The 14422-nt window shown below is 43.1% G+C and overlaps 1 protein-coding gene across 1 annotated transcript in view; it reads left to right on the forward strand.

The window, feature by feature from the left end:
- LOC134331232 (arf-GAP with coiled-coil, ANK repeat and PH domain-containing protein 2-like) overlaps positions 1-14152 on the forward strand; it is a 38053-nt gene extending 23901 nt beyond the window's left edge. Inside the window, exons 10-23 of the mRNA XM_063012549.1 lie at positions 160-272; positions 1219-1270; positions 2901-3001; positions 3330-3435; positions 3971-4173; positions 4415-4484; positions 5296-5390; positions 5481-5665; positions 5890-5982; positions 6815-7026; positions 7238-7347; positions 7635-7745; positions 8066-8127; positions 12779-14152. Coding sequence (XP_062868619.1) covers positions 160-272; positions 1219-1270; positions 2901-3001; positions 3330-3435; positions 3971-4173; positions 4415-4484; positions 5296-5390; positions 5481-5665; positions 5890-5982; positions 6815-7026; positions 7238-7347; positions 7635-7745; positions 8066-8127; positions 12779-12858 — 1593 coding nt within the window. The 3' untranslated portion in view covers positions 12859-14152. The remainder of the gene's footprint in view (positions 1-159; positions 273-1218; positions 1271-2900; positions 3002-3329; positions 3436-3970; positions 4174-4414; positions 4485-5295; positions 5391-5480; positions 5666-5889; positions 5983-6814; positions 7027-7237; positions 7348-7634; positions 7746-8065; positions 8128-12778) is intronic.
- The last annotated feature ends 270 nt before the right edge of the window (positions 14153-14422 follow it).

A 14422-nucleotide genomic window follows, 5' to 3' on the forward strand; every position in this document is an offset into this window, starting at 1 on the left:
ACAGATGGACTACAGTCAGTAATTGTAGACCTACAAAGTGCTTCTATATGGTAAGTGGAGCTGATAAAATATACAGCGAGGTGGTTTTAATGTTATGGCTGATCGGTGTAAACGTGTTAGATCTGCTCTAGATGATAGATCCTCGTGATGTTTCCTCAGGACTATTCGAATGATGACACCAAGCTGGAGTACAACGTGGACGCTGAGAACGGGGTCATCATGGAGGGGTATCTCTTCAAGAGGGCGAGTAATGCCTTCAAGACCTGGAACAGGTAAGGAGCGACCGCTTACATTGTCAGTATATAGCGGACGCTTTTATCCAAAGCGACTTACACTGCTTTAACAGCGTACAGTCTGAGCAATTGAGGGTTAAGGGCCTTGCTCAAGGGCCCAACGTTAGCAGCCTAGCAGTGGTGGGGCTTAAACCAGTGACCTTCTGATTACTAGTCCAGTACCTTAACCACTAGAATGAATGCTCAAAAGAAAGAATGAGAACAGCTATTGTATGGCCAGGATTTAAACCCACAACCTTTCGATTGACAGCCCAAAGCTCTGCACTAGGTTACCACTGTTCCATGTGAAGATGAAGCTTCTATAGTGGGTACAGAGGGCCAAAACAGAACTGCACATCTACGGGCTGAATTGGAATGCTGATTGCGAGCCCAGACCCCTCTTGTCCAGCATGAGTATTGGGCTGAACGGGCACAAATTCCCACACACACACACTCCACATATTGACCACTAGCTATGAATCCTAAGCAGTGAAGGAGGTTAGGGCACTTGTAGCCTGACTGTTAAGGTTATGGACTAGTAAATTACCCTTGAAAGGCGATTGCCACTGTTGGGCCCTTAAGCAAGGCCCTTAGCCCTTAATTGCTTGGACTGTGCTTTTGAGAGGAAGATGATCACCACTGAGCGAGTGTACGAGACTGCCAGAACATTAAAGAAGCTCCTGAACCTCATGACAGAACAAGGGAGACCAAGAATCAGCTGGATTGGCATCAATACGTCGTGGATTGTGTTAACCAGCGACACGAGACAGGGTGGCATAAGAGAATCAGAGCAGACAACCATCACAAAGGCATGACGGCGTAGTTGTTGTGTTATTATAGCTGGGAATGAGAGGCAACTTTGGAGTAATGACCAGGTGTCCAACACTCTCATGGTTGGGTGTCCACATACTTTTGACCGTGTGTGTGTGTGTGTGTTTCTCTGCAGGCGCTGGTTCTCCATTCAGAACAATCAGCTGGTGTATCAGAAGAAGTTCAAGGTTGGTTCCGTTCCTCCTCCGAAACGTTCTCTTGTGCCTCAGGGGTGCCCGGGCGGCGCAGCCGTCTAATTCGGTACCCGCTGGTGCCCCCGCGGGTCGGGAATGTGCTCAAAAGACACAGTCGGCCATGCCTGAGGGAGGGAATGGCTCATCGATGCTGTAACGCTGACCCCTGCTGTCCGGTCGAGGCACCGGGACGAGCAGCAGAGCACAGGGAGAGTAGTGCAGTCCTCCGTACACGTGTGCCGCATGGTAGCGACCTGTACTAATTTTGAGTTTGGGTGATTTAGCCACACCCGTTAGTCAAGTAATTCATCATCGAGGGCCTTGCTCAAGGGCCCAACAGTGACAGCAGATGTGGGTGGGACTTAAATTGCATAAAGGAAGATGGTCACCACCGAGCGAGTGTACGAGACAGCCAAGTAATTAATCATCGAGGGCCTTGCTCAAGGGCCCAACCCTGGCAAACTGGCAGTTGTGGGTGTGGCTTAAACCAGCATCCTTTATATTATTAGTCTAACAGATACCAGCTCATAGCCACCAGATATGACATCATTGATTAAAATACAATAGATGATATGTTTTCGGCTTTGTGGCATCAGTTTGGGGAAGGACCTTTACTGTTTCAGACGAAGTCAATGAATCAAGTCGATATTAACGAATGGTTTTATGTACAAAACGTCAATATCAAACCCCGCGCTGAGGCAAGCGGCAACATGTCCGTGAGCAGTGAGAGTAACCCTTAAATTATGTAATGGGCGTGTCAGTTAGCCGTTTACCATCCTTTTATCAGGTTTAAGTTTATTGTACGGTTATACGGCAAGCTGATCAGCTAGCGTGCTGTTAGCAATTTGCTAGCTAATATACTGGTGCTGGTCATAAAATTAGAATATCATGAAAAAGTTGATTTACTTCAGTAATTCCATTCAAAAAGTGAAACTTGTATATTATATTCATTCATTACACACAGACTGATATATTTCAAATGTTTATTTCTTTTAATGTTGATGATTATAACTGACAACTAATGAAAACCCCAAATTCAGTATCTCAGAAAATGAGAATATTGTGACAAGGTACAATATTGAAGACACCTGGTGCCACACTCTAATCAGCTAATTAACTCAAAACCCCTGCAAAGGCCTTTAAATGGTCTCTCAGTCTAGTTCTGTAGGCTACACAATCATGGGGAAGACTGCTGACTTGACAGTTGTCCAAAAGACAACCATCGACACCTTGCACAAGGAGGGCGAGACACAAAAGGTCATTGCTAAAGAGGCTGGCTGTTCACAGAGCTCTGTGTCCAAGCACATTAATAGAGAGGCGAAGGGAAGGAAAAGATGTGGTAGAAAAAAGTGTACAAGCAATAGGGATAACCGCACCCTAGAGAGGATTGTGAAACAGAACCCATTCAAAAATGTGGGGGAGATTCACAAAGAGTGGACTGCAGCTGGAGTCAGTGCTTCAAGAACCACCACGCACAGACGTATGCAAGACATGGGTTTCAGCTGTCGCATTCCTTGTGTCAAGTTTCACTTTTTGAATGGAATTACTGAAATAAATGAACTTTTTCATGATATTCTAATTTTATGACCAGCACCAGTGTATTAAAATTAGTTTTTATTTCCAGGAAAACCCCACGGTGGTGGTGGAGGATCTGCGCCTGTGTACGGTGAAACACTGCGAGGACATCGAGCGCCGCTTCTGCTTCGAGGTGGTTTCACCTACAAAGTGAGTCCAGATCAGTGAGGGGTCTTTTGCAAAGCTGCCACACGTTTAAAAAAAGGAGATAGAAATTGGCCTACTGTTGGATGTGGTTCTCTGAGAGGCGTGTTAAAGCGCTGGGTTACGTTTGGCATCATTTCCCAGCGCTCACTGAGCTCCAGTACAGATCGCGTCCATGACCCGAGGCCCCGTGGTGGATTGGTGTCCTGTCCTGGACCCACCATAGCCGTGAAATGAAATTATTACAGCATGTTTTGCAGAAGTTCCAGGATGTTAATGTGTGTGTGTGTGTGTGTGTGTGTGTGTGTGTGTGTGTGTGTGTGTGTGTGTGTAGGAACTGTATGATGCAGGCTGACTCGGAGAAGCTGAGACGGGCGTGGATCAAAGCCGTGCAGAACAGCATCGCCACGGCCTTCAGAGACCGATCAGATCCCGCCGAGGTGTGAAAAAGTATCTGCCCCCTTTCTGACGGACGATTTTAGCTCATCGAACAACTTGAGGGCCATTTTTTAGCGACTTTAAGGGTTAAGGGCCTTTCCGAGGGGCCCGGCAGTGGCAACTTGGCAGTGGTGGAGCTTGAACTGGCAAGCTTCTTTATTATTGGTCCATTATCGTAACCACTGAGCCTCATCTGCGCTTCCGTGCTCCCTCTGCCAGCCATATTTGGCAGGACAGAAGGGCATGATTCTGTAATCGAGCCCAGCCACTGATCTCTATTATATTAACTGCTTCTTATTAGGTTCATTTGCTGGTTTTTAGTCTTGAACTGGTGGTTTAATGGCTCACCAGGTCACAGCGTCTCTACAGGTTCTCTCCTCAGGTGAGAGGTTCTGTTTCATCTTCAGCTCCCAGACAGATGACTTCAGTTAGTTTTACACCAGACATACAGGTCCGTCTGTGTCCGAACGGTCTGTGATCCGTCTGTCCGTGGAACGTGTGTTTTTTTCACACCCCGCTGTTGATTATTGTTAACAGAAGCTGGACAGGAAGTCCTCGCCCTCCACGTGCAGTTTGGAATCCGACCCCAGAGAGAAGAGCGTGAAAGGAGAAGGAGCTTTACAGAAGGTCATGGCCATCGCCGGGAACAACGTGTGCTGTGACTGTGGCCAGCCGGAGCCCAAGTGGGCCAGCATTAACCTGGGCATCACGCTGTGTATCCAGTGCTCGGGCATGCACAGGTACAACCCGAGTCATCGGGGTTGCCAGGTCTTTAGTTTTTGATCCGAGCTGTTGAGGGTGAAGTGCCTTGTAGTATTTGTATTATACTTTTGTAATGAACTATTCAATATCTACTTTAATAAAAAATTACTTTCATTTTAGTGAAAAGTCCAGATAATTAACCACAATTTGTATTATGTTATTATTATATTTTAATGTTAAATCTTGTTTGATCTGTACTGATGTTTTGTGTTTGATCAGGAGTTTGGGAGTTCATTTCTCCAAGGTGAGATCTCTGACCCTGGACACATGGGAGCCTGAACTGCTGAAGGTGAGTACGGGGAGGACGGACAGAGAAACAGAGAGGACAGATGGAGATACAGAGAAGACGTGAGGAGAAAGAAAGAGGACAAAGGGTGGTATGGGTCGTAAAGAGAGGACAGGACATGGAGGACAAATGGAGGGAAGGACAGAGGGAGAGATAGGGAGGACGGGACATGTAGGACAGAGAGAGGGGCGGAGAGGACTGATATAGAAACTGAGAGGACAGAGAGAAGGATAGAAAGGACGGGGACATGGAGGTCAGAGGGAAGAACAGAGAGGACAGTGGGAGGGATAGAGAGGACGGGGACAGCAAGGACAGAGGGAAGGACGGAGAGGACAGACAGAGAAACAGGGAGGGACAGAAAGGACAAGGGACATGGAAGACAAAGGGAAGGACCGAGAGGACTGATTAAAAAAACTGAGAGGACAGAGGGAAGAACAGAGTGGTGTAAAGTGAGAATCTGCTGCTGGCTGGCCTAAAGAAGTGGTCTGCAGCTTTACATGTTGAGGGGAGCAGGTGCTAGTCTGCGGCCCTCTTTTGCCAGCATGGGGGTGGTAGCTCACCTGTGTGGAGTGTTCAAACTCAGCAGTGCTACCTACCTGGCTGGTACAAAGAGGAGGCCGAATTTAAACTCGGCTTCTGGACGCAGCAACAGTGACTCCTGCTGTCTGGTCCAGGCATCAGCACGAGGTGTGGAGGAATATAAAGAGAACAGTGGGATCCTCTGTGCTAGTGTTTTTGTTCAAATAAACCACCACTGATAGACGGTGGGTCCGGTTCTGACGTCCTCGGTGGTTCTGTGTGTCCTGTGCTGCAGCTGATGTGTGAGCTGGGAAACGACGTCATGAATCGGATCTACGAGGCTCGCAGGGAGGAACTCGGGGCGACAAAACCTCAGCCAGGAGACTCCAGGTACGTATGAACACACACACACGCGTTAGAAGTCTAATAAAGTCTAACCTAAAGCCGCTGACCAGGCCTCCGTGTCTCTGGGTTCCTCAGGCAGGACGTGGAGTCGTACATCAGAGCTAAATACGTGGACCGGAGGTTCATCAGAAGGCCGTCGGAGGAAGATCTGAAGCTGAAGGTCACGGCTTTGAGCGTCCAGCGGAAACGTCTCAGCAGCTCCTCGGAAACGCCCCAGGCTCCTCGACGCTCACACGGCCACAAAGAGTCCAGAACCTCAGGTGGGTCCATCAAACTTCATCGAACTTCATCAAACACTGGGTAAAAGTGTGAGGAACACTTCAGAAATATTGAGTTCGGCCACGCCCAAGTTTGGGGAAGGCTTGATTAGATCCTGGGCTATGCAATTCACAGTTTGGGAATTGGAAATGACTAAATCGGGTGATAAAGAGGGTGGGAGAAAATCCAGACAGTAAAACAATAGTGTATTTGTTTGTTTTCTCAGTGAAAAGTGAAGACGGTGGAATTCCGAACAGCGCTGAAGGAAGCAGAGAGGTTCTGAGCACCAGCGCATCTTCTAACAACCTGGACCAAACAGGTGAGCCCCATCATCACCGATCCCTCCAGAGATACAACTGCATGGAGGCTCGAGAACGGAGGGTTCTAAAGCAGTGGTTCCTCAGTAATAACCATCCAATGAGCAGCGTCAAGTCAGCATAAACAATACAAATGTCCAGTAGAGGGCGCTCATGTGCTGCAGTGATTGTCCTTATTATTATTATTATTATTATTATTATTAATATTGTTATTATTAATATTATTATTATTATCATTATTATTATTAATTATTATTATTATTGTTATTATCATCATCATTATTATTATTAATATTATCATTATTATTGTTATTAATATATTTTTTAAATTTATTATTAATTATTATTATTATTATCATTATTATTATTATTATCATTATTATTAATATTTTTATTAATTACTATTAATTATTATTATTATAATATTATCATTATTATTATTATTAATATTATTATTATTATCATTATTATTAATATTATTATTATTTTTATTAATTACTATTAATTATTATTATTATTGTTATCATTATTATTATTAATATTATTATTATTATTACTATTAATTACTATTATTAATATTATTATCATTATTATTATTATTAGTAGTAGTAATATTATTGTAATTATTAATATTATTATTATTAATATTATTATTATTATTATTATTATTATTATTACTATTACTATTAATGAGCAAAATTAGTTTTGTACACCACCATGAGGTGCAGTGAACAGAGGAACTATAAACAGGCCCTGAACAGTTCAGGAACCAGTGTAATGTTGGTTCTTGTGTGTGAACGCGAGTGTGTGAAACGTCTCTCCTGTATCGTGCAGAAGCGGCCGACGCCCAGTCTGCGCCGTGCGGCGGTAAAGAGTCGCTGGTTTTCTCGGAGCCCAAACAGTTCAGTCCCAGCATGCAGCTGTACTGGGCGTCCTTCAGCTGCAGCCTGCCCGACATGGCCGAGGCGCTGGCACACGGGGCGAAGGTCAACTTCATCAACACGGACGAGGACAAGAGGACGCCGCTCATCATGGCCGTGTACGGGGTGAGTCCTCGACCAGCGGTTTACTATTAATAATTGCTGGAGTCTCGCAGAGAGCCGCACCGCGCACGGAATGAACCTGCGAACACCCCAGCAGTCGTGCTGTCGCCCCCCCCCAGACAGCAGGGGGCGCGTTTCAGCAGCAGCAGCGGTCGTCTAAATTCATAAAACATGTGACAGATGAAATATGTTTGATGTTTTTGATGTTTTTTAGGGATCTCTGGTCACCTGTGAGTTCCTGCTCCAAAATTCAGCCAATGTGAATCAGTGTGACAGTCAGGGGAGAGGACCCCTGCACCACGCCACCATCCTCGGCCACACCGGGTCAGTGTTACACACACACACACACACACACCAGTTTCTGCAGCAGAAAATCACCCCCATAACATTATTGTCCCCGACATGCTTGACCTTGTTGATTGTATTCTTCTGGTCTGAGCTGTTCCTAATAAAGTGCTCGGACAGTATAAATATGAAAACACAGAATGATAAAAACATGTTATCTTATATTTATTTATTTATTTATGTATTTATGTATTTATTTATTTATTTATTTATGTATTTATTTATTTATTTATTTATTTATTTATTTATTTATTTGTGGTTCTCAGGCAGGTGTGTTTGTTCCTGAAGCGCAAAGCCAATCAGAACGCATCAGACATCGAGGACAGGACGCCGCTCTCCATCGCCGTGGAAGCAGCGAACGCCGACATCGTAACACTGTGAGTCTTTGTTTATAATTGTAATGTGTCAGAAAATCTTAATTACACATGGGATCACAAACGTAAACATGGCAGACTACCTTGCTGAAATGCCGGCCTCTACAGCGAACGTTTTACCTCCCGATCTAGTCGTATCCAATTCCCCCGATGGTATTGACTAACACACGCCCCCTCCGACACGTGTGCAGCACCGACCGCTTCTTTTCACCTGCACCAGGCGGATTCATACGGAGATCCGAACTCGAGCCCAGTTTTAAAGGTTTTGATGACATTGTTGAGCAGGTCAGTGACTGACTGATGGTCGTGTCTCTTCTCCTCAGGCTGCGACTGGCGAAGATGAATGAGGAGATGAGGGAGTCGGAGGGACCGTATAACCCCACAGGTCAATATTCAGCTAACAGTCTGACCGAGCTCCAGTACAGGACCTGCATAGAGGAGTTCATTAGCTTACAGCTAACAGAGCGCTAACCTTTACATCCCAGCATCTGCTGCTGTACACACACACACACACACACACACACACACACACATACACACACACACACACACACATACATACACACACACACACACACACATACATACACACACACACACACACACATATACACACACACACACACACACACACACACACACATACACACACACACACACACACACACACACATATACACACACCCTCACATAAACACACTCATATACACACATACATACACACATATATATACACACACACACATAAACACACATACACACACACACACACACACATATATATATATATACAGACACACACCTACATACAGTGTATCAAAAGTAAGTACACCCCTCACATTTCTGCAAATATTTTATTATATCTTTTCATGGGACAACACTATAGACATAAAACTTGGATATAACTTAGAGTAGTCAGTGTACAACTTGTATAGCAGTGTAGATTTACTGTCTTCTGAAAATAACTCAACACACAGCCATTAATGTCTAAATAGCTGCAACATAAGTGAGTACACCCCACAGTGAACATGTCCAAATTGTGCCCAAAGTGTCAATATTTTGTGTGACCACCATTATTATCCAGCACTGCCTTAACCCTCCTGGGCATGGAATTCACCAGAGCTGCACAGGTTGCTACTGGAATCCTCTTCCACTCCTCCATGATGACATCACGGAGCTGGTGGACGTTAGACACCTTGAACTCCTCCACCTTCCACTTGAGGATGCGCCACAGGTGCTCAATTGGGTTTAGTCCATCACCTTTACCTTCAGCTTCCTCAGCAAGGCAGTTGTCATCTTGGAGGTTGTGTTTGGGGTCATTATCCTGTTGGAAAACTGCCATGAGGCCCAGTTTTCGAAGGGAGGGGATCATGCTCTGTTTCAGAATGTCACAGTACATGTTGGAATTCATGTTTCCCTCAATGAACTGCAGCTCCCCAGTGCCAGCAACACTCATGCAGCCCAAGACCATGATGCTACCACCACCATGCTTGACTGTAGGCAAGATACAGTTGTCTTGGTACTTCTCACCAGGGCGCCGCCACACATGCTGGACACCATCTGAGCCAAACAAGTTTATCTTGGTCTCGTCAGACCACAGGGCATTCCAGTAATCCATGTTCTTGGACTGCTTGTCTTCAGCAAACTGTTTGCTGGCTTTCTTGTGCGTCAGCTTCCTTCTGGGATGACGACCATGCAGACCGAGTTGATGCAGTGTGCGGCGTATGGTCTGAGCACTGACAGGCTGACCTCCCACGTCTTCAACCTCTGCAGCAATGCTGGCAGCACTCATGTGTCTATTTTTTAAAGCCAACCTCTGGATATGACGCCGAACACGTGGACTCGACTTCTTTGGTCGACCCTGGCGAAGCCTGTTCCGAGTGGAACCTGTCCTGGAAAACCGCTGTATGACCTTGGCCACCATGCTGTAGCTCAGTTTCAGGGTGTTAGCAATCTTCTTATAGCCCAGGCCATCTTTGTGGAGAGCAACAATTCTATTTCTCACATCCTCAGAGAGTTCTTTGCCATGAGGTGCCATGTTGAATATCCAGTGGCCAGTATGAGAGAATTGTACCCAAAACACCAAATTTAACATTTGCTCCCCATTTACACCTGGGACCTTGACACATGACACCAGGGAGGGACAACGACACATTTGGGCACAATTTGGACATGTTCACTGTGGGGTGTACTCACTTATGTTGCAGCTATTTAGACATGAATGGCTGTGTGTTGAGTTATTTTCAGAAGACAGTAAATCTACACTGCTATACAAGCTGTACACTGACTACTCTAAGTTATATCCAAGTTTCATGTCTATAGTGTTGTCCCATGAAAAGATATAATAAAATATCTGCAGAAATGTGAGGGGTGTACTCACTTTTGTGATACACTGTATATATATACACACATACTTTTTATATATTTATATATATATATATATATATACACAGATACACACACATATATGTATATACACACACCTACATATATATATATACACACACACATAAACACACATACACAGATACACACACATATATATACATACACACACACACACATATACACACACTGATATACACACACACACACACATACAGATACAGTAGATGTAAGTTTATACACCCCTGTTACAGTGACGAGTTTTTATCATGTGAAAAAAGTCAGACTGGAATTAATGAACTTTTCCACTTTTAAAGTTTCCTGTACAAAACAAATCTGTAAAATTTCATTATAAACAAACTAAAATCTTTTTGTTATAAATAATGAGGTTGCATAAATACTTACACTTTGTTGAAGCACCTTTTAAATTGATTTCAGCGTTCAGTCTTTTTGGGTTGAAGTTTATCAGCCTGGCACGTCTTAACTTAGTGATCGTTGCCGCTTATCCTTGCAAAAGCGCTCCAGATCTGTTAGATTTAGGAAGATCTTTGTGTTTATGCTGTAAGACGCTGTAAGTAAATGTGATAAATCCTAACAGAAGAGCTGAACTTTATATGTGCTGAGTACTGTTTAACATGAGCTTGAATGTGATTGGTTCATTCTAAACAGAGCTACACCCCCTATAATAAGAGGGTGTGAATATTTATACAACCTCATTATTTTAGTTTCATTTTTATTTTCATTTTAATTGAATTCTGCAGATGATGGGAAGCATTAAAAGTAGAAAAAGTTCTGAGATGATTCCTTCTGGTCTGATTTGTTTTACATGAAGAACCTGCCACTGTAACAGGGGGGTGTAAACTTTATATCCACTGTATACAAACACACTCACGCTTTTCGAGACGGATTTTTGAGTCTAAATTTCTGATGCTGCCAGAATATTTTCAGACCCTTGTGGTCTCAATGGAGGCATCATGATGCCCATCATCACACAGTGTAGCACCGGCTTCAGCGTGGTCACTAAAGCTGAAATACATTCCTGATCTGTGTCAGATCACTTTATACCAACAAAGTCATTTATTATTTATTAATCTGATTATTTATTTTATGTAGAAATTAGGATTTTTTTGTAAAGACTGAATGTAATTAAGAGGAGTAATTATGCATAATTAGCTTTTTATTTTTCCTAATCACGGAGTCGAAGCATTTTAATTTTTAGGGATAAATTTATATAAATGTTAAATAGAAATGCTGATTATTTTTTTCTGTATGTATGTACTGTATATATTCTGTATATATTCTAGATTTAGTCCTCGGGGTACCTTTATAAGGCGTAGCTGTGTGATCATTAGACTAGAATAGAAATGAGAACGTACTCGGGTTTTACTGGTGTTGCTCTGGAGAAGCGTGTCCCAAATTTATGCTGCTATTTTTTTTTATGCGGGTCGTGTTCACAGTGAGATGCTGCAGATTTGATTCTATTTAAATTATTTTTCCACCTCTTTCACTTTACTAGAACCTTTTTCTGCTGTTCTGTTTTGCTTTTCTGTGAAACTTTCACTGCTTAATCTGGTCTCGAATGTAAACATAAAATAAAATCACAGATTAATGTTAATAATAAATAATAATAAATCGTTTCTATTTTCTTCTAATGCTCCTTTGCTTTCCTCCCTCATTTAATGGTTCACGTCTTTTATCTGTATTTTCTTTCTTTCTAGTTTCATCTCCTGTTGTTTCCATTCATCAGCTTCTGATTAACAATTCTTCCTTCTCCTCTACATCCGTCCTGTTTTTGTAACATCTGTAACAAATCAGACTGATGAGATGTGATAAAAATTCTATTTAAAACTTTATTTCAGACCCTGCTGCTCTTTAGCTGTAATTCTCAGTTCAGGACACCAGAGGGCGCCAAAGCCTTGCGTGTCATTAATAAAGCTTCACTATAAAATAGCCTGTGAGGATCGATTACAATCAATCACCCCCCACACACCCACCCCAAAAACATGGTTTATTTTAACCCTTATGGTTATGGAACTGCTCTCTAACATACTTAATAATGTATAGTGTAAATAAACACATTTAGTACAGAAAGAACCTAAATATAACATTTGTCTGCACATTTTAATATGTGATTATTGTTTAATTACTGAATGTGACAAAAAATAGTAAATCGGGGGTTAGAATTTAGTACAGGATATAAAACCAGACCATGAAGTTTAACCAGTGATGTCCAAACTTAAAAACACAAACTACTGGCTGATATTATTCGTTTTAGCTTCTTAATCATTGGTACTCAGGGAAGGGAATCAGAAGAGGTTAAGTGTTTGAATCTTGCTGTATCAAGCAGCCCCTGTTTGGCCCCTGAGTTTGGCCCTTAATCCTCTTGGCTCCAGAACGGCTGTATAATGGTTTAGATGTATGTAAACTTCTGACCTGAACTGTACGTACACTTCTCTCTCCTCTTGCTCATTTTCTCTCTGCTGATTGGCTGATGAGCTCTGAGTGCAGGTACGATCGCTTCTTCCCTTTTTTTCCATCCTTTACTAATTTTCCGTTTAAAAAAATAACATTCTTGTATAAAATAAGAGAAGTGTGCATGGACAGAGTGTTAGAAGACGTTTTTTATTTATTCTCTGTGTTTTCCTCCTCAGGTGATGAAACATATCAGGATATTTTCCAGGATTTTACTCAGATGGCATCAAACGATCCAGAGAAACTGAACCGTTACTGATCCTGAGTCTGCTGCTGAAGGACAGTGCATTCCAAAAGTATATAGACGACCCCAACGAGTATATTCAGCTATTTTAGCCACGCCCATCACATACGGATGCATTAAATCATCTACATGTCCATAAACATTAGCAGCAGAATGAACGAGCACGTCCTTCAATTCTTTATCTGTCTTAGAAATGCTTTGATTACCTGGTGCTATTCTATGAGCAGCAACAGCTCGGTCTCAAAGCCAGACGAGCTTATTAAATAAGCCGAGTGCTGAATCATCTGTCCTGCAAACACACTAGAAGCCACATCAGCTCGTGACCTGTTCATCAGAAGCTTCGTGGATTGATTTCATGCAGGAACGTGGTTGCACACTCGCCCGCTGGTGGGGTGTAAAGCACACCACCATTGGACACCGGACCATTCTAAATACCTAAATCTGGCAGATGCCAGGAGAGAGCGACCCTGTAGTGATAGTGAATCCCTGTAGTCGTGTTCCATGATCTAGTGAACAGCGTTCCAGAAGGGTGGGGCAGAACTCAGCTCAGTATGGATGAGATGCTCAGGTTTCAGACGACTCCGCTCTGTCTGTGAGGAGTTTCACTTCATGTATTTACAGGAGGGTTTTCTCACCTCCTAAAACATGCAGAAGGTGGATTGGCTTTAATTTTCCCCAAGATGGGAGTAAATGTGTGTGTCTGTGATTAACTGATGCCATGTCCAGGGTGTAGTAAGACAGTGATCAGTGTTTTCAAGCGGTGCAGATCCTGATTGGGCGGACAGATGGATAAATGATTGAATGAATGTAGGAATGGATGGATGAATTATGGATGGATGTGTGGATGGATGGATGATTAGGTTGATGAATGGATGATGATTGGACGGATGGATGGATGATGAATAGATGGATGGATGATGGATGAATTATGGATGATGGATGGTTGGATGGATGATGAATGGATGGATGATGGATGGATGGATGGATGGTTGGATGGATGATGAATGGATGGATGGTTGGATGGATGGATGATGGATGGATGGATGGATGATGGATGGATGGATGGATGATGGATGGTTGGATGGATGATGGATGGATGGATGGATGGATGATGGATGAATGATTAGGTTGATGAATGGATGATGGATGGATGATTAGGTTGATGAATGGATGATGGATGGATGATTAGGTTGATGAATGGATGATGATTGGACGGATGGATGGTTGGATGGATGGTTGGATGGATGGATGATGGATGGATGGTTTGATGGATGGATGATGGATGGATGATGGATGGATGATGGTTGGATGGATGATGGATGGTTGGATGGATGATGGATGGATGGATGGATGGATGGTTGGATGGATGATGGATGGATGGATGGATGGATGGTTGGATGGATGATGGATGGTTGGATGGATGGATGATGGATGGTTGGATGGATGATGGATGGATGGATGGATGGATGGATGATGGATGGTTGGATGGATGGATGGATGGATGATGGATGGATGATTAGGTTGATGAATGGATGATGGATGGATGATTAGGTTGATGAATGGATGATGATTGGACGGA

The sequence above is a fragment of the Trichomycterus rosablanca genome, chromosome 17 (genome assembly GCF_030014385.1).
Source record: "Trichomycterus rosablanca isolate fTriRos1 chromosome 17, fTriRos1.hap1, whole genome shotgun sequence".
Classification (NCBI taxonomy): domain Eukaryota; kingdom Metazoa; phylum Chordata; class Actinopteri; order Siluriformes; family Trichomycteridae; genus Trichomycterus; species Trichomycterus rosablanca.